Source organism: Octopus bimaculoides, chromosome 20 (genome assembly GCF_001194135.2).
Source record: "Octopus bimaculoides isolate UCB-OBI-ISO-001 chromosome 20, ASM119413v2, whole genome shotgun sequence".
In the NCBI taxonomy this organism is placed as follows: Eukaryota; Metazoa; Mollusca; class Cephalopoda; order Octopoda; family Octopodidae; genus Octopus; species Octopus bimaculoides.
Genome location: NC_069000.1, coordinates 40,740,560 through 40,760,681, shown reverse-complemented (window position 1 = coordinate 40,760,681; position 20,122 = coordinate 40,740,560). Strand labels below are relative to the sequence as shown.

At 34.6% G+C, this 20,122-nt stretch overlaps 1 protein-coding gene across 2 annotated transcripts in view; it reads left to right on the top strand.

Annotated features, from left to right (window-relative positions):
* Positions 1-20,122, top strand: part of LOC106877959 (vesicle-fusing ATPase) — a 62,843-nt gene that overhangs the window by 29,678 nt on the left and 13,043 nt on the right. For both annotated transcript variants that reach the window (XM_052975029.1, XM_052975028.1), the window contains exons 6-21: positions 625-671; positions 2,137-2,225; positions 2,742-2,875; positions 4,122-4,188; positions 4,624-4,756; positions 6,281-6,355; positions 7,430-7,520; positions 7,939-8,013; positions 10,637-10,824; positions 12,784-12,876; positions 13,635-13,791; positions 14,933-15,066; positions 16,361-16,427; positions 16,857-16,936; positions 18,155-18,351; positions 19,846-19,897. In XM_052975029.1, the coding sequence (XP_052830989.1) occupies positions 625-671; positions 2,137-2,225; positions 2,742-2,875; positions 4,122-4,188; positions 4,624-4,756; positions 6,281-6,355; positions 7,430-7,520; positions 7,939-8,013; positions 10,637-10,824; positions 12,784-12,876; positions 13,635-13,791; positions 14,933-15,066; positions 16,361-16,427; positions 16,857-16,936; positions 18,155-18,351; positions 19,846-19,897 (1,679 nt within the window). The remainder of the gene's footprint in view (positions 1-624; positions 672-2,136; positions 2,226-2,741; positions 2,876-4,121; positions 4,189-4,623; positions 4,757-6,280; positions 6,356-7,429; positions 7,521-7,938; positions 8,014-10,636; positions 10,825-12,783; positions 12,877-13,634; positions 13,792-14,932; positions 15,067-16,360; positions 16,428-16,856; positions 16,937-18,154; positions 18,352-19,845; positions 19,898-20,122) is intronic.

The window sequence follows — 20,122 nt, the reverse complement described above, 5'->3', positions numbered from 1 at the left end:
GAACCTATTGTAAAATAAATGCCTCTTCATATCCAGCTGCTTTTACTTTCAGTAGATAATCATACAAAGATATGAATTTGTAGAAACAGCCAACCCCTTTTCATACAGAAAAATGAATTCTGAATTTGATGATATGATGATATATTTAATACAAATAAATAATCAAACCATCATCATCATAATAATAAAGATAATAATAATAACAATTCTTTCTAGTTCTGGGGCTGGAAATAGAAAGTGTATCTAACCTTTGAATGCCTCTTCAATAAGTTTTGTTTAAGCCATGCAAGTATGGAAAAAGTAGATAATAAAAAAAACAGTGATGACAACAATTACATCGGAAGCAATAGGTAGCAGAATTAGTAGAGTGACTGACAAAATTAAGTTACATTACTCTACTTCCTAAATTCAAGTTCTTGAACTTTTCTCTTTCTAGAGATGATAAAATAAATACCTGTAATATATAGATGTTGATATAATTGGCTACCCCTCTTTCCCTAAATACGTGGTTATGTGCCTATGTTAGAAATCATTATCATATTTACATGTATTCTGTTCCCTTCAGTGGGGAATATTTCTGATATTTGTGATATTTTTGTTATTTAAATATTTTTTAAATTCCAGTGTATGATATTGCAAACCAAGTGGGTGGCACAGCCGGTGTACGAGGGGTAGGTAGATCACAATTCTATCTATGTGTTTGTGTTTAGTATATGAAGTGATAGCAAAAGGTTCCCAGATTAGTTATGTTTAATAAAAAAAAATAGCTCATTTACCTGTTTTAACATCATCTACAAAATGGTCACCGGTCCCAGCGTTCCTGCTACTTTTGGAATTTTAGCCTGGAAGTCATTTTCTGTAAGCAAGTTGAGGACCTTTTGTGATTCTCTCTAGATTTCAACAATGGTGTTAAAATGGCAACCTTTGAGCTGCATTTTCATCTTGGGAAAGAAATGGATGTCTGCAATGGCTAAATCTGACAAATAAGATGGGTGTGGAAGCGATACCATTGTTTTTTGGCAAGAAACTCACAAGTGCGGAGAGCTCGGTGACAGGATGCATTGTTGTTATGAAGAATTCAATTCTTTGCACTCCACAGAACCGGTTGCTTTCACCAAACGTCCTCCCTCAGACACTTCAAAACTTTGCAGTAGGACTCTCGATTGACAGTCTGACCCTGGGGGGACAAATTCTCAATGCACAATACCTCATTTCTGGGGGTGATACTTGTGGCAGGCCTTCCAAATTGCTCATTGCCTTCAAGGGATGTTCTTCTGCTTCTGAAACTCTCGTGCCACTCAAAACATTGTGTATAACCCATTGTCTCGTCACTGTAAGCTTACCAAAGCATGCTCAATATCTCTATAGCAAATTTCCCAAGTTTAACACAAAATTTCCCGTTGGCTCTTTGTTCCTGTCCATGAAAATTGCAGACTACAGCATACACATGATCACGAACACACAAATTTCGCAACTTGTCAAGTAAAAATAGTGATATCACTTGGCACACTGCCTCATGAAAGGTCACTGCTAGCTCTCACTGTGCATGTGACTGTGTGCTGTGATCTGTTGGGGAGCTACAAAACTAGTTATGGAACTTTTTGATACCACTTCGTAGGTGCACAAGTTTGCATGTTTTTAAAATTTTTTAAATAGGTCCAGTGTTTATAGCTTTTGTAGTCCTGACTGGTGAGGGCAACACAGCTGATGTTCAACTTTGGCATTTACAAAGGGTTTTCAAAGTGATATGTAGTTTTAAAGCAGAAGGACTGGGAAAATATTTTACTTTGGAATTTTGCTATTTGCGAAAGATTGAGAGCTTGACAATTGCTGATGCATACATGAGTATGTCTGTGTGTTTGTGTTAATGTTAGAAACTAGCAGCCCTCTGTATCATACGAGCACTCCCTACACACACACACATCAAAACCATTATAAACTTTCAGTTCTGATGCAATTATGACTGTTACTATGAGTTACCATTTGTTGATAAATGTCTCCAAAACTTTATACATCTTTACAGAGGGATCTGAGGTTTCCACAATCCTAGTATCTCTTGATGATTGGGAGCTAAGAAATTTTCTTTCTTTTGTTATATGTATTACCCACTGATTGTTGTTTTTTGTTCTCTGAAAGGGTATTACTGGTAGATTACTGAGTACAACTAATATCAAGTTCCTAGCATCTGAACATTCCGCTATTGTTCTTGTTGGCAAGAACAAAGGGTAAGTGTTTGATAAATGGTGTTGTCTGATTGTATTTTTCTGAGAATTAACCCTTTTGATACCAACCCAGTTGAAACTGCTTCTGGCTCTGTAGTACAAATGTCTTGTTTTCAAAAGTTCTGAATTAAAATCTTCCACCAAACCTTAGTCACAATTTATGTTCCTAACACTAGCTGAATGATAACTAAGTTATTTTACTAAATTCTTTGTTATATTTAAAATTAATTGAAAGAAGCACAGAGCATCTCAACAGAAATTGGTAACAGCTGGCTGGCAGAAATGTTAGCACGCCGGGCGAAATGCTTAGCGATATTTTTAGTATTCTCGCTTGTAAGAGCAGTCGAGTTTATTTCAGATATTCACATTTAAAAAACCATCTCTGGCTAATCGTTGAGAGGACATTGGTGTTGCTTTGGTGAAGGTTTGTGCTTTCTGAGTGCTCTTGTTGCTTGTTAATATTATTATTATTATTAATGTTGTTGTCATTATTGTCGTTTTCCTAATTCTTAAAAACAGGTACACATCTGTGATTTCTCCTGACTGGGACTTTACTAAGATGGGCATTGGCGGTCTGGACAATGAATTCTCCACCATCTTCCGGAGAGCATTTGCTTCTCGTGTTTTCCCACCAGATATTGTCAAACAGTTAGGTAAGTCTGTTACTTTGCTTTTGTAATTACCCCGTTTCCTCCTCCACCTTCTCCTCCTCATCATCATTATCATCATCACCACATGTATGAAAATGTAACCATCTATAAGCATTGCTTGAAAATACCCTTCTTAATTAGTACTTTCCCAGCTGCTGATGCGACACACATTCTAAATCACCTCCACAAAGAGCCATCTGATTCATTGATATACCTTCATTCTTTGCGAGAATTTAACCAGTATTTGGACATCTGGTTTAAGCCAATCTTTTAAAATCAATACCTTTCGTCCTCTTGTTGTGCCAGTTGTCTTGTGCGACTCAAAAACATGGACACTTCCTTCAAGGCTTGAAAAACATACAACTTCTATGAATCTTTTTTGAGAAAAACACATCTAACTCTAAAACAAATTTAAAGTTCTTTACCAGTCTTCTCACAAGCTGTGAAACAATGTAGAATATAGTTTTCTTGGTACTGCTTTGGAGAAAATAAATAAACTACCATCATCATTCTTTGGACATCTCTGTCAGTTATTGAGAAAAGTTTCAAGCTCTCCTATCCAGATTCATCACCAGAGATTTAGGATATGAAGTGCAGGACTTTATTATGATAATGTAGGTGTGTGAGATTTGTCTCACTAGTATTACCTACCTAGTGATGATTCTGTTCACTCACTTACACATTAAAATCACTTGTATGCCAATGCACTATATCCTGTTTCTTCAACCCCACCTTATTCTTTCACATTTCTCCTTTTTGTTATCTGTTATGTCCCACCTTCACAAACCTTTAACCCCCAAACTGTGAAACGTTGCAACTTCCTTGACAATATTTTTCACTATAGACATAAAAATGTAGAAATACCAACTAAACATCACTCTCACTAATCTGGAATAGCCTTCAAAAACTATGTGTACTGCTACTCATCCATGGATTAAATTTTTAAATAATCCAGTACTGAACCACTGAGCTACTGAGTTGTAAATTCAAATCTCATTACAATCAAAATTTGGCTTCTAGTTGATTGATAACAGATACCATCTCATCTATTTCATGTGTGAGTTATTGGTAGTAAGATGGGTAGCCAACTGGAAAATACAAAATACATGCACCTAGAATATCCAAAATGAAAAAAGTTTGGAACCCATTCCAGCAGGGAAAAATAGATGCAAAATAGCAAAAACGAAAAATAGAAACCAATTCTGAATTTGCAGTAGATAATTTACATTGGTTTTTGTCTGTTCTCAAGGTGTGCGTCATGTGAAAGGAATTCTGCTATTTGGTCCTCCCGGTACTGGCAAGACTCTTATTGCCAGGTAAGTTAATGTTTACATTATGACTTCAAACCATGCTATAGCTATTGTGTTGCTTTTATTGAACCTAGTTATATTTTAAACATTAACTTAATAAAATAAGTTAATTTTTTTTATTTAATTCATTAAAATTCTGGATTATTTTCAAAATTATTTGACACATATTACAAACATATTTTATTAGAAATATAGTTGTGAAAGAATTTAAAAAAGCAGAATCTTACATGTTTTAGCTTTTAAATATTGGGAAACTATGTTCCCTTATAATTTGGAATAGTCAGTTGCTTCATGATTATATTGATTAAGGATTATTAATCAAAATCTATTTGAGACATCAAGGAATGAGTGTAATATGGTAAATAAAATAATGAAACTGGATATATATTTTCTTTAAGATAAAAAGTAAAAAAATGTTTATTTCCTGCACTATTTCTTTAGGAAAATAGGTCAGATGTTGAATGCAACAGAACCAAAGATTGTAAATGGTCCACAGATTCTGGACAAGTATGTCGGAGAGTCTGAAGCAAACATCAGAAAATTGTTTGCTGATGCTGAAGAAGAAGAGAAAGCTGTAAGTGAAATTAGAATTATTGCGGTCTTGGTTTGTTATGAACACACACATTACACGCACGCACATGCACATACACACACACACATTCACTCTTTCTTCTTTTCTCTCTATTTTACTCACATGCAGATATACATAACAAGACACAGTGGCTCTCTTGTTAAGGTGACAGACTTTGATCACATGGACATAAGTTAAAATCTTCAACTCTTGTTTTGTGCTGGTGAAGCAAGCATATAACTCTGCTTTCTTTTTATCTCTTAGTCAGGAGGTAAGGACAGTGTTTATGAGTCTTTATAAGGCTTCCTCAAACCAGATACACCACTTAAAAGCTTGCAATAGAGTGGATCCTGTTATAGGTCCCCAAGCACCAGGGGCTGGTGTTAACTGTGTGATGGGTTAAGTCTACCATCCAAAAGGACCATAGTAGGATTTGAACTCAGAATGTGAAAAGCCAGTCTGAAACAAATATGATAAAGTATTCTGTTTGGTGCTCTAACAATTCCACTAGTCCCCCACCCTAGAGCAGTATTTTATTTATCAACCTTGAAAAGATGAAATCTGATGCTCTAATAGTTTTCCAGTTTGCCACCTGGGTTTCTCTTTCCTACTTGACACTTTTACTTTATAACTGAGTGAACTGTAGGAGGTAGTTTATCTTATTGTAAAGACAATTGCTTTAATAACACCATTTAAGTGTAAACATTGAAAAAACATATATATAGTGGCTGTGTGGTAAGTAGCTTGCTTACCAACCACATGGTTCCAGGTTCAGTCCCACTGCGTGGCACCTTGGGCAAGTGTCTTCTACTATAGCCTCGGGCCGACCAAAGCCTTGTGAGTGGATTTGGTAGACGGAAACTGAAAAAAGCCCGTCGTATATATGTATATATATATATATATATATATATATATATATATATATATATATACATATATATATATATATATATATATGTGTGTGTTTGTGTGTCTGTGTTTGTCCTCCCTGGTGTGCTAATTATTCTGCCAGCATGCTGCCTTAATAATAATAATAATAACAATAATAATAATGATAATTGTTGTTGTTTCAAATTTTGGCACAAGGCCAGCAATTTTGGGGGATGGGGTGAGTCATTTACATTGACCTCAGTGCTCAACTGATGCTTAATTTATCAACCCTGAAAGAAAGACAGATAAAGTCGATCTCGGCAGAATTTGAACTTAGAGTAAAAGACCTGAAGAAATGCCTCCAACCATTTTTGTCCTGTGCAGTAATGATTCTGCCTGCTTGTTGCAGTTTTTGAGGTGGGTGAGGAACAAATCAATGCCATCAGCTCCATGCTTGATTGGTACTTTATTTCGCTGATAATAAAAGGATGAAAGGTAAAGTTGACTACGGCTGAATTTGAACACTGAATGGAAACATCTAGAACAGGTAAACAAATAATAATTATATATGTATGTTTCAGGGAACAATAGTCGTTTGATATGTTGATCATATTTGCTGAGGCAAGTTAACTCATTGTTTATTATGTTCTTATTCAGCGTGGTAGTAACAGCCGTCTTCATATAATTATATTTGATGAAATTGATGCCATTTGCAAGCAGAGAGGAACAGTGGTAAGTATGAAGTGCAGTTCTGAAACTAATAATAAAAATATTAATAATAATAATAATCCTTTCTACTATAGGCATAAGGCCTGAAATTTTGGAGGAGGGTGCTAGTCAATTATATCAACCCCAGTATGCAAGTAGTACTTATTCCATTGACCCCCAAAAGATAAAAAGCAAAGTCAGTCCCAGTGGAATTTAAACTCAGAACTTAAAGACAGATGAAATGTTGCTAAGCATTTTGTTTGGCACACTAACCATTCCAGCAACTCACCAATGATAACGATAAAAATAATTTACTAATCATAAAAATAATTATAATTCTTATACAGACATAAGGCCTGAAATTTTGGGAGCAGATATTATTTAGTTTCATCAATCCCAGTTCTTGGCTGGTATTTTATTCACTCCTAGAGGACAAAAGACAAAGTTGATGTCAGCAGACTTTGAATTCGGAACCTAAAGACCTGGAAGAAATACTACAGAGCATTTTGTCTGACACTAATAAGTCTGTCTGATTATTTTTAACTTTAGCACAAGGACACAATTTATTAGAGGTGACATTTGATTGAACAGACTAATATAAACAGTAGGAAAAATTCTATTGAATCTGGAAGGATGAAAGACAGTGTAGATTCAGCAGGATTATAATTCTGAATATAAGGTGGCAAAATTAAATATTAAAAGCAGCAGCATTGCTGCCATTAATGTTGTTAGACAAGCAGTGTCATGTATTTCCAATCTTCTGTGAACACATGGCTGGCTAGAAGAGAAACGGTCAGGGTTGGTAACAAGAAGGGTATCTGGCTATAAGAAATTTGCCTCAACAAATTACTGTATTTTAACATGTATAAGGAACAATTTTTTGGCAAAAATTAGGTTAAAAAAATAGAGTTTTTTATACATGGATAGTATTGTAATCCCTTACAAAACCTTTTTCCAGATTTTACGCCCCAAAAATTAGGGGCTTCTTTATACATATTAAAATACGGTATGTCTGACCCATATAACCATGGAAAAGAGGATGTTCAAAATACAAAATGTATAGTGCTGAATTGTAAAAAGTAACCCTTTTTTTTTCAGGGTGGAGGTACAGGTGTACATGACACAGTTGTCAACCAGCTTCTAACAAAGATTGATGGTGTCGAACAACTTAACAACATTCTTGTCATTGGTAAGTTGAAGACACTTCTTAGATAGCTTTTGTTTCTCATATTGACTTCATACAATAATCCCTATATTGTTGAGGTGTGCAGTGTAGTTCTTGATGTGAGGAATTAGGTTGTTGGGAAGTACTTAGATCTATTGAATACACTCAAATACTCGACCAGTTACTTGTATCCCGAATGTCTGCCTGATCAGAGTTAATGAGAGTGACATGATAACAACCTTAATTTTATTCTTAGGAAATTATTCTTTAACAAATGCATAATCCTAGACTATATTTGATCTGAATTTTAACATTATCTAAAAAAGAAATATTGTTGAACAGCCTCGAATCCAGAAGACTTGCATATAGATAGAGATTATTGTGCACAACACAAGGTTAACTTTATCATTTTGTTGATTCACATTGTTTTTTCTGTACCCAGGTATGACAAACAGAAAAGATCTGATTGACGATGCTCTCACCCGACCTGGACGAATGGAGGTTCAAATGGAGATAGGTGAATATAAACTTTATTTACAATTTTATCTAAACTCATCATAATTATTACTGTCACCATCGTTGACATTATCACTGGAGTAAAAAGTGTTCATGGATGCAATCTGCTTCGAGTCGAGTCACTGCAGTCCCTGAAATGACATGTCTATCCACTAAAAGAACACAACACTTTAGAATTACATTAGAAATAAGAAGATAATGTTTCATGGTCAGAGATATCAATAGATAATCAACCAGAAAAATGGACTGCTATGTCTAAAAGTAGCTGGGGAAATGCAGAATAAAGTGTCCTGCTGAGAAATTCTCTAAAACACTTGCAGGGAATTTGAACTTGGAACCCACAAAGAGGTAATCCAATAATTTATCCATTTGGTCAATTCACTTCTACAGTTGTTCATAAGTCCATATTTGTTTGGCATTAATATATCAGATATACCATACATCCGTGTTACATTTCTACAATACTACAAAGCCATTTTAAAATCAATACCTCTATTATCTGATCCAGACCAACACAAATCTTGCATATACATTGACATAACAACAATATCCTTTGCTATACTAGATAACCATCTCTTGTTTATTTGAAAGAAAACAAGTCTACAATTTACTGGCTCTGCTTCTAACTACTAGGGACAACAATCATATATGTCTGAGGTCTATGTTGGTTAGGGTTGACCATGTATCCACACTTATATATGCTGTTCTGGGCAAGGATTTTGTTTGGAAGATTAACAGTTTCCCATGCAAGCAACTTTCCCTTCTCCATGCCACCAGTGTTTCCCAGAGAAGGGTCTTCTTAAAAGCTAGTACTGCTTGGTACCAGTATGTCAGAGGCATTGCCAGCAAAACACAAAGAGTCTGTACAAATACTACAAGTCGTCGACCTCAAAAGAATGAAAGACAAAGTTGATATTGGTGTGCTTTTGAGCCAGAACACAGAGTGGGAGCAAGTGTTATGAGTATGTTATCCAATGTTATCTAATGTATGTTATCCAATGTTATCTAATGTATGTTATCCAATGTTATCTAATGAGTCTGTCAATTCACCACCTTAGGAATAAGGTTTATCAAGTGGTTAATGAACTAATTCTTTATCGAAATGAAATGTTTTTGAGATTACCTTCTTCTAGAGAGAATCATATATAAATGGTCTTCATAGCAAACCAAATGAAACATAACCTAATTGTATCTAATGCAGGCAGTTATTTCAATGCAGTGTGATGTGTACAGTATGATCCCCAACCAAATAAAGCATGGTAAACTCTAGTAGGGAATTCTCTTTTTCTGCATTTAGTTACCTCTGAGCCAGAATTCTACTCAAGCTGATGATTACAGTTAATCAACAATAACAACAGAGATTATTACTAATTTAGCACGTTTTATTCTGTCCAATGGAAATATAAAAATCTGAAAAATTTATGAATTTATTGTACAGCTTCCTTTATTTTCTGCATCAGTGTTTCACCATCCATGCTTTGAGAACAATAATTACAATATCTGACTTGTTTTAGATATATATTGCATTAGAATAAACACTCCAATAGTGCCCCTACTATCCTACAAGTGATGAATAAACTCTTTCTTCATCTAAATTAAATATTTTAAGGATTGTTTCTTTTATTGCTTATGTATACAGGGGTGGGCTAAGTGTTTCAATCCAGAGGAAATTTGTCTTGTGTGTGTGTGTGATGTTTATATATATATATATATATACACATACACACATTCCCGTCTAAGAATTATTGCTTAGGCTGAGATGTTTGGTGAGTTGTTCATAAGTCCATATTTGTTTGGCATTAATATATCAGATATACCATACATCCGTGTTACATTTCTAAATTAGATGTCATTCTTTTGTTAGAAAAACATAAAATATTGTTTTAATGAGATAGGCCTCCACTACATTTTAATATAAGTGTTAGAAGTTATATTAATAACACCACCCCAAGTAGGTGAAATAGGGGTAGAGTCCAATTGAATAACCACTAGATCTCTAGGACTAACAACTCGTAATTTTTTTTTTTTTCTTGTGAGATCATTGAAGTTGGTTGTCTTCATGGTTTGATCCAGAATTATTGATACACTGAAGGAGACAATCGAATCCACCTGGGACAGCAAATATCTTAAGATGGGTTCAAAGTTCATGCACTCAATAGAGTCAAAAATGCATAGATGTTGAAGGTTATCAGTTTTAGCACACATTTTGTAATTTATGATTTTTAAGGTACTTAGGTTCTCTTTTTCTGGATGTAGATTTTTGGGCCAACCTCTGTGTGTTTTGTATGTGTGTGTGTGTGTGTGTGTGTGCACTCATTTATTTGCAGCTAAGCTTTTACACTATTGCAACTTTAAAATTCTTATTTCCTTTCTTCAGTCTGGAAATAGAGTGAAATCTCAGCTTCAAATAATTGAATAAATCCTACTACTTCTCTGCATATTTATACACACACAAACTTGCATTATATGAGTGTGTGTGTGTGTGTGCATGTATTTCTGAATCTACATACCTACATTATATATGTGTGTGTGTGTGTAGATGTAGGTATACGTGCATATGCATATATATCATTTGTTTTATTATATATATATATATATATATATATACTTTGATCTATATTAAGGTTTACCTGATGAGAAAGGCAGAGTGGACATTTTGAAAATCCACACTAAGTCAATGAGAGAAAGTAAACTGCTTCATGACAATGTAGACCTCAAAGAAATTGCTAATAAAACAAAGAACTTTAGTGGAGCTGAACTCGAAGGTCTTGTACGCTGTGCAGTTTCCACTGCTATGAACAGTTTAATAAAGGTAATTCCAGAAAATGTTTCATGTTCTAAATTTACATAATTTTACAATATTGGATCAGGTTTCTCACTATTTAGGCAGAAGACCAACAATGTTGAGGCAAAGGATTTAGTTGATTAAATCAGGGGTTTTCAAACTGTGGTCCGCAAGGACAAGACAGGGGGGTCCGTGGACAGCAAATACTTTTTATGGGCAATTTGATTTTATATATGTTTTTTAATCGAAATCTTTTAATTGACAATAAACCTATTTGTTAAATAAATGTAAAAATATATGTTATTTTAAGCAAATATTTATGTATAAATTTCATAAGCGTTTATAAGGGGGTCCCTAAGGTAAAGCCTGAAATATAAAGAGGTCCGTAAGTCAAAAAGTTTGAAAACCCCTGGATTAAATCAATCCTGTGCTTGACTAAGGGAAGTAACACAAGCAGGCCAATGGCATAAATTTAAATAAATAGGTTAATGGTTGATGTACTGAATGACACGCAAAAGATTCTCAATTAAATAAATAAGTCTTGACGAATTGTTAACAACTCTCAAAAGAGTGGGAGATAATTTCATGCAGGCTCGTGTGACTGTCTTACTAATGAGGTTCAGTAAGACTAAAATATGTCCATAGCCGTCTGCCTGCTAATATTTTCTGTGAATCATGAACGTTAATTTTGTAAAATGAATTAGGTCAAATTATCTCCCCTCTTCAATGAAGACTGTAGATGATCACTAGTGTTTTATTTTATTTTCTTTCCTTCTTCATTAAAAGAGAAACTCGTATTTATTGAGAATTTTGTTGCATCTGTAATAGGTTGATAGTTGCAATAGAGACATTAGTCTCTCTCTATCACCTTTCAACAAAATTATATATTAAGAAACAGTAGAACAATTAACAACATAATAAAAATAAGTTTTATTTTTGGTGATGCTTGGTTTTACAAATCCTGTGTCATTCAGCCTGGCAACCGCTGGTTAATTTGTAATCGGCATTGGAAGGTTAAGAGCAAGTAGCTGTCATGTCGAAGGTATCATGCTGAATAGAGTTAGAAAGTGAAAGAAACGCTTTTGGTTTTACTACGCATGCGCACTCGAGGGGCTTCGGGGAAGGCAAGTCCCTTGCGCATGCGTAGATTGTACTTCCTTAATGGCAGCCATAATTTTGCGCCACTACACATCCGTCTGTACATCTCACCTTGAGTAATTTCCCTTCGCTGTTTTATTTATTTTTTTTTTTTATAGAATTATTATTATTAAGGAAGACTGAATGGAAATGGAATTTTATCTAGAATTATGAAAACTTATAAGATGCTGGAATGTTTCTCCTTTTCTAGCTTTTATCAGCAGCTAGACATTTTGTTTGAATATCAAATATTATTTCCTTACTAAATTTTAGTTTTCAATAATGAATTTTAAACTTGAAAACTATTTATGTAACTTCTGTATTTATTAAGAAAACAAAATCTTAAAAGGTAAAGACTTACCTTAGTGTGTAAACATTGAGGTGTTGAATTAACTATTGATGGATAACTACAAAAAAAAAGAGGGAAATGATTTTAACCCTAGCTGTCTTTTAAAATATACCTGTTGTAAAAGAAGGTATAGAGGAGCAGGTGAGGAAGTTTCCTCAACTTTAGTGTAGATTTTCTGGTACATATTTTGTCAATATTCAAAGAATTAATGGTACATTGTTAATATATTCATTTCAATGTTCTTATTTGTGTATTTCATTGTCACTTAAGACTGGACATGGTATTTATTTTTTTTTTTTTACTTCTGTTTTCACATTGTTCCTTCATGCGTGTCTTTGCAATGGTTTCTAAAGTTTTGTTTCATGTAAACTTGTCGGATGAATCAGTGACAGAAAAAAATTACAAAAATCTTTGATTACAAAAGAATATACTCCACAATTATTAAGATAATAATAAAGAACATTTACTACATTTTGTATTGTTTCTCTGTGCTCATATAGGGCTCCAATAAAGCAGAAATTGATCCTACAGAGGCAGAAAATGTCAGAATCACCCAAGATGATTTCCTAAGCTCATTGGATGATATCAAACCAGTAAGTATCAAGTATTACCTAGTTAGGGGAAAATATCTAGAAACATACATTTCTTTCTTTCACAATTAGTGTCTGATTTTGCCTTGTTTTCATTTAGTGTATTTAGAAACAGTTTGACAGAACTCATTTCTCTTCAAGCCATATTCATGTTAGACTTTGAACTCTGTACTACAAGCTAATTAAACAATTGTCAATTATAAAGTTTTTCTACTGATTGCTGTGGTAAGCATGGTCTACTCATGGTACTTATTTAGAAGTGAGTGAAATGGAAAGTTTGAAAGTTAAGCATCTTGAACATGGATATAATGCAATACTGTTGTAAATGACAAACTGTTCATTCTTCAAGCAATTAGCCCATCCTTTGAGGTACCCAGCTGTAATTGCCAAACTTCAAAGCGTAAACATTTAGCTGTAAATTTGTGACTGTGATATTTTATATAAAATGAAAATTGAAGTCTTAAATTGAATTAAAAAGTATTAATCATTCATTGCTGAAGGGAAATCTTCCCATAATTTTAATCAGAACTTTACAATGTCAAAACCAGAATTTTGTGTACTGTGGAAACCCTGATAGTTATTATGGATTGCATGTTTATCTCTGTCAATTCACTCAAACTCCTCTCACTGTCCTCCTCTCTTCCATTTAATCAGAATTTTACAATGTCAAAACCAGAATTTTGTGTACTGTGGAAACCCTGATGTTTATCTCTGTCAATTCACTCAAACTCCTCTCACTGTCCTCCTCTCTTCCATCACAGGCATTTGGTCGCAGCGATTTCAACTTCAACTCCTTCTTTCCAAATGGTATCATTGAATGGGGTGATTCCGTTCGTGAGGTTCTCCAGTATGGCAACCTACTAATTTCTCAGATCAAAAACAGCACAAAGACACCTCTTCTAACCATGTTGCTACATGGTAAGTACAAAGTTGTTGCTTGGCATCATAAATTTCTGATGTCACCATAACTAGAAGAATGGATGAAATAGAAAATAACAGAAAACTACACTTAACATTTCTCCTTTTCTTAAACATCCACGGATTCCTACTTGTATGAAAGCAAAACTTATTGCAGCTGGTGTTGTTATTCTTTTACTCGTTTCATTCATTCAAGTACTGTCATGCTGGGGTACCAATTTCAAGGTTTAATTGATCTTATCAGCTCAACAATTTTCTCAGCTTGTTATTATTTTATTGATCTCTATCTGTCAAACCACTAAATTAGATAACATACTTGAATAGAGCATAAACAGTGAAACAGGATAGTAGACCAAATGCATATATATATTTATATATATAACATTTATTAATAAGGGTAGAAATTGATATTAATCAATTAAAACCAGTGGTATAGCATATTAAAAAAAATCTGAATATTAAAATTATATTACATACAAAAATAAGAGGAAAGAATGGTGCGTAGGTTAATCGTTTTTTTTTATTTAGTATTTTTTCATTTGTCTTGCCCTTTTACAGTCTGTTGTGTCGCTAATTTTTTACTGGGAACATATTTTTTCGTGGTTAGATGATTCGGCATCTATTTCTAGCATATAGGAGTCCACTTTTGCTGGTCATTCCTCTTATCTTTGTATGTAATATAATGTTTGTATATATATATATATATATATATATACATACATACATAAAACAGGTTTGTGCACAGTACCCACAAAATTCTACTCACAAAGCTCTGGTCGACCTGAGGCTTTTGTAGAAGGTACTTGCTCAAATGCATGCATTGAAGTCAACCCAAAAGCCTATTGATGCAGGGGTTAATTCACTCAGTTGTACCTCTCTTTACAAATCTGTGGCTTTGCATCATGTTTAGATATCAGTATTGAGTTGATAAAAGACACATGAAGGGTAGCATTAGTTCAAAACTGCATGTTACACTATTTTATTCACACTTATGAAATGATTTCAAATCTTGTTAGAATCTATTAATCTGATGAAGTTGATAAAATAAGTATGTCACACACTAGAGTTTATTTCCATCACTTACACCCCTGTTTCCCTCTATCAGTGTAAATAATTAATACCTTTTGTCTCTGTTTCCAAGGCGCCCCTGGTGCTGGAAAGTCAGCATTTGCAGCCTATCTGATGGCCAACTCAGATCTGCCTTTCGTCAAGATATGTTCCCCTGAGCAAATGATTGGATTCAGTGAAATGGCCAAAGTTCAGTACATTCGAAAGGTGAGCACTCTGTTGTATTGTTTCTTTCTGTCTTGATCTCTCTCCCCATAACTCTCTATGATTGTTTCTTTGTAGAAATTGGTTTATCTTTTTTTTTGTATGTACCTACATGCTACAGATAATAGCACTCTCTCTCTCTCTCCCTTCTCCCTCTCTCTCTCTCTCCCTTCTCCCTCTCTCCCTGTATACATACACATATATATGTTTATTGCTGTTTAGCAGAAGCAACGTAGTGACTCAAGGACCAAGAGTTTTGTGTATTGCATCACCAAACCTATATGTATGTATAATTTAAAACTGTTTGATTGGCTCCATATGGCTTAAAGTTTTGCAGGTCTCTAACAGAAGCCTGTAACATCACACACTCACCAGTCTTACTTCTGCTGCACCAAGACATTTAGACACCACCAGTTTCCAGTTCAGTCACATAGTCAAAGAAACTCCCCTTTCTAATGGAACTGCTGTCGCTGAGCAATTGATATTACTCTGACAACCCCATGTGACCCACCTTGACCAATGGCAGCCTATATTCCGGTAGCTATTTTGGACTTCCTGTATTTCTCTATTTGGTAATCTCAAGGCTGAAAGAGATGGGCTTCTGTTAGAGGCCCGCAAAAGTTCAAGTTGTATGGAGCGGAATTAAACTGTTTTAAATAATACATGTAACACCTACTAAATGTGTTGAGTACCCTTTTCTTTCATTTGTCCACTCATATATGCCAGCATGGAAAGCAGATGTTAAATGATGATGATGTATATAATGTGTGTGTGTGCGCAGTAAGAAGTTTGCTCCCAACTATGTATAGATGTAATCAAGGTAAACCTGCAGACAAATACACATATACACACTAATGCGATTAGTCTAAAGTTATTGTTGTTAATACAGAGAAATTAATTTAATTAAATATACAAAATAATTGTTTAAAACCAACATGCTTGCTCACAGACACACACTTGCTCCTAATTAAATTAATTTCTCTGTATGAACAACAATAACTTTAGACTAATCACATTAGTGTGTATATGTGTATTTGTCTGCAGGTTTACTTTGATTACATCTATATTCGACATGTTATCTGCTTAATCCACAGTAGTTGAGACCCTACACTAGATATGTATATATGCATTTATGAATATACATATGTATCCTTGAACTTAAAATTAGTGGAGCAATGGGGAGGAGTAGAGATGAATTAACTACTGAGATGCCATTTAATTACTCCTTCTCTCCTAAAATTTGTGGTGTTGCACCTATTTGAGAAATGATTTTTTTTTTGTGACATTGTACTTGTAGATGTTTGAAGATGCTTACAAGTCTCCTCTCAGCTGCATTCTTCTTGATGATATTGAACGGATTATTGGTAAGTATTTCCATTTTCTGCTTTCTCTTTGTCAGTAGGAACACTTCACGGTCCATTGAGAACAGTAACTGTTTTTTATATTTTGGAAATTTCTTATTGTAAACACTGTTGTTAGGGAAAAAGATTGGGAGTTTATAAACTTATCTTTACTTATGACTGGCTTTAAGGGCCATGAAAGGCCTGGCTTTGAGTGTCGTGAAAGGCCTTGTGTTCCTTTCTGTTGAGGAGTGTAGGCTCGAAACATAAAAAACTTTCTCACTTTCCTGAGCATCAAACTAATACACCTGCTTGTTGTTAATAAACCTGTCTTTGTCTTTTGTTTTTCTGTAAATTTCAACTGTGTATACACACACACACACACACACACACACACACACACACACACAAATATATTCTCACGAAGTCTCTCTTTATTTTCCTTCTATAAAGACTATGTGGCTATTGGTCCAAGGTTCTCCAACAATGTACTACAATGTCTCCTAGTCTTGCTCAAAAGATGTCCTCCAATGGTTAGTAAGCTTTTCTTTTCTTGTATATATTTCATATTTTTCGTTTTTATCTTCCATTACCTTCATTCCCACCATTTATTTAACCATGAGATATGATATGCTAGTGTCATTATCATGTTTAATTGCTTGATTGATACTGCCTAAGAATTACATCAAGAGTACATGTGTCTTTGGAATATTCAGCCACTTACATATTTCTTCAATGAGCAAGTCATTCAGTTGATCAAACAACTGAACCCTCATTGCCAAATGCTGGCAAACCGTCTGTCTGTGGCTACCAAGGAAAATTGAAAAAATGCATAAATTAAAACTTATTTTTTTATTCTTTATTTTTGAATGGTTTGTTTTTTAATAAGTTGTCTGGATTTTAGAAATACAACCCAACTTTTTACATTACATTAAATGTTGGTCAAAGTATATGCTAATGAAATTTTTTAAAAATCAATTAACATAAAATAAAATGTAATTAGTTTACAAAACATAGATTTATAGCAGTACAATTTCCTTTAGATCTTGGTAACTATAAATAGCTAGAAGTTCAAAATATGCTCAAGCATTGACTACATATGTAGGAGAAAACATGTCTTGAAAACTAAAGTAAGATCTGGTATATTGTGATACCTTCTAAATATATGTGGTGATCTGTCTTTTGATAACCAGCCCAACTTAGACTAACTCTGATTCTATGATACAAACTTCCTGTTAAAGTGATCTAAAATAAAACGTTTCAAAATTTTGTGTTCATTACGTCCAATGACAAAATTATTTTACGAAATTTTTCATTATTTCCAAAACCAATTGGATGAAGTGCAGTGTATATCTATAGAAATCTAATGAAAGTTGTGCAAGATATTAAGGTGTAGTAAGTAATATTCTGGTGGTAAATAAAGAGAAAGGAAGTCTTTATTTTTATTGTTCTTGTTGGGTTTTGCTCAGCTCTGTTTGAGCTAAAACCTACTGCAGAGAGAAACTAATCAAGCATTTGAAAACAACTCATGAACACGACAAACATGTATATTGATTTAAATTTGCTGTTCTGTTGATGTTTATGCCCAGATGATAACGGCCCTAAATTAGACAGGCTTTGAAACAAATGGGTCTCATTTAAGATAGTGAAAAATGTTGATTAGTTAGTGAAGCATATGTAGCTGCTATGTCAGAAAGTTGAGCAATTGGCCAGTAGAAATTCCTTTTACTCTCATCTTCTTTCATTTACAGGGTCGACGTCTTCTCATATTTGGAACAACTGGCCTGAAAGATGTTCTTACTGAGATGGGAATGTTAAATGCTTTCATGGCAAACCAACATGTATCAGTTTTAACAAAACCAGATCATGTTATGGTGGCGTTACAAGAGTTGGAAATATTCAACACAAATGACATGGAAAAGATCAGAAGCAAGATCTACGACAGAAGGTTTGTTATTTTGTTTTTTCATCTTTTAGTTATGAAATGTTTATACTTCACAGCTGCTGCCAGTTTCAAAGTTTTTGCCAGTCTGAAAAGTTTTGTGATTGTAAATAAAAGCTGTACATGGTTTTAGCAGAGGATAAAAAACATCACTGATGACCTTTCATAAGATGTCTGAAACGTGTGAAGGCAAACAGAGGAAGAAACATCAGTTGCCAAAGTAGAAATCAGCACATCAAGATAACCAATTATCCTTAGAGCTGGGCAAAAGCTTGCAATAGTTTAGCTCTGCTAAGGCACCTTGGTTTTTAGCAAAATACAACTGTCACTTAGTCCTGAACCTCAAAATCACAATTCAACGAATATTATTGTTTGCGATTAAAGACAAGATCTAAGCATTCTTCTAACTATACATTTTACTGTTTGAATATATACATATCTGTGGAGGCGCAATGGCCCAGTGGTTAGGGCAGCGGACTTGCGGTCATAGGATTGCGGTTTCGATTCCCAGACCGGGCGTTGTGAGTGTTTAATGAGCGAAAACACCTAAAGCTCCACGAGGCTCCGGCAGGGGATGGTGGCGAACCCTGCTGTACTCTTCCACCACAACTTTCTCTCACTCTTACTTCCTGTTTCTGTTGTGCCTGTAATGCAAAGGGTCAGCCTTGTCACGCTGAATATCCCAGAGAACTACGTTAAGGGTACACGTGTCTGTGGAGTGCTCAGCCACTTGCACGTTAATTTCACGATCGGATCAACTGGAACCCTCGACGTCGTAAGCGACGGAGTGCCAACAATAATATACATATCCATCCACTCACACAGCCAACCAACTAACTCTCCTTCCCTCCCTCTCCGACTTGCTTATTTGGAGAATCATATCTTCTAGAGACCCAAGTTGACTTGAGACCTTATGAGTAAAATTTGGTGGATGAAAACAATTTGGAATCTCATTGAATGGTCCATTCCTATTCTTAGGTGATATACTCAAATCCATCATCCAGTTTAACAACACCACCTGACCCCCTGGAGTGTCTTTAGTGAAGTACACTCTCTGGCAGGCATATGAACCAGGATTTTATTCTGTGCTTAACTTCCTCTCTTCCCATATTAGTCTTGGAGGTCCTGAAAAAGAGCATGGTTGCTGCTCTTACTTATTTGACTGAAGTTCAGCTGTCACTTGCAAGTGAGTATGATTGGGTAACTTGTACCACACCTTTATTTATTGTTTTAGATGCTTGTGTAGTCATAAGCAAATATAGACACCCACTCAGCTCTCCCAACCTGACCCAGTAACATATCAAGGATGTGACAGCTTGAGAGAAAAAGATTTACACTTACAGTTGGCTGGTACTCATTTTCAGTCAAGTAGATGGAAATGTGAAATTTCAGAACTCCCTATGTAAGCTACATTGTAGAAATGACTATAGGAAATTGAATCTTACTTCATTTTAACTTTAGATTAAACATATTATTATTATTATTTTTTTTCCTTTTCAGATTCCATTTACCAATAAAGAAATTGTTAATGATTGCAGAGTTTGCTAGGCAGGTAAGTAAAATGACCACAGTTTGTGACTTTTTAAATTGCTGAGTGGTGATTTCATACATGACTCGAGTAATCATCCCTGTCATTGTCATTTGTCCAACTGAGTTAATTAGTAATTGTTTGTTTGTATGCCTGCATGCATACATACATACAGAATCAATGTAATCAACTTAACCCCTTCCTCCAATATGCTGACCTTTTTGCCAAAATTTGAAACTTACGTTTATA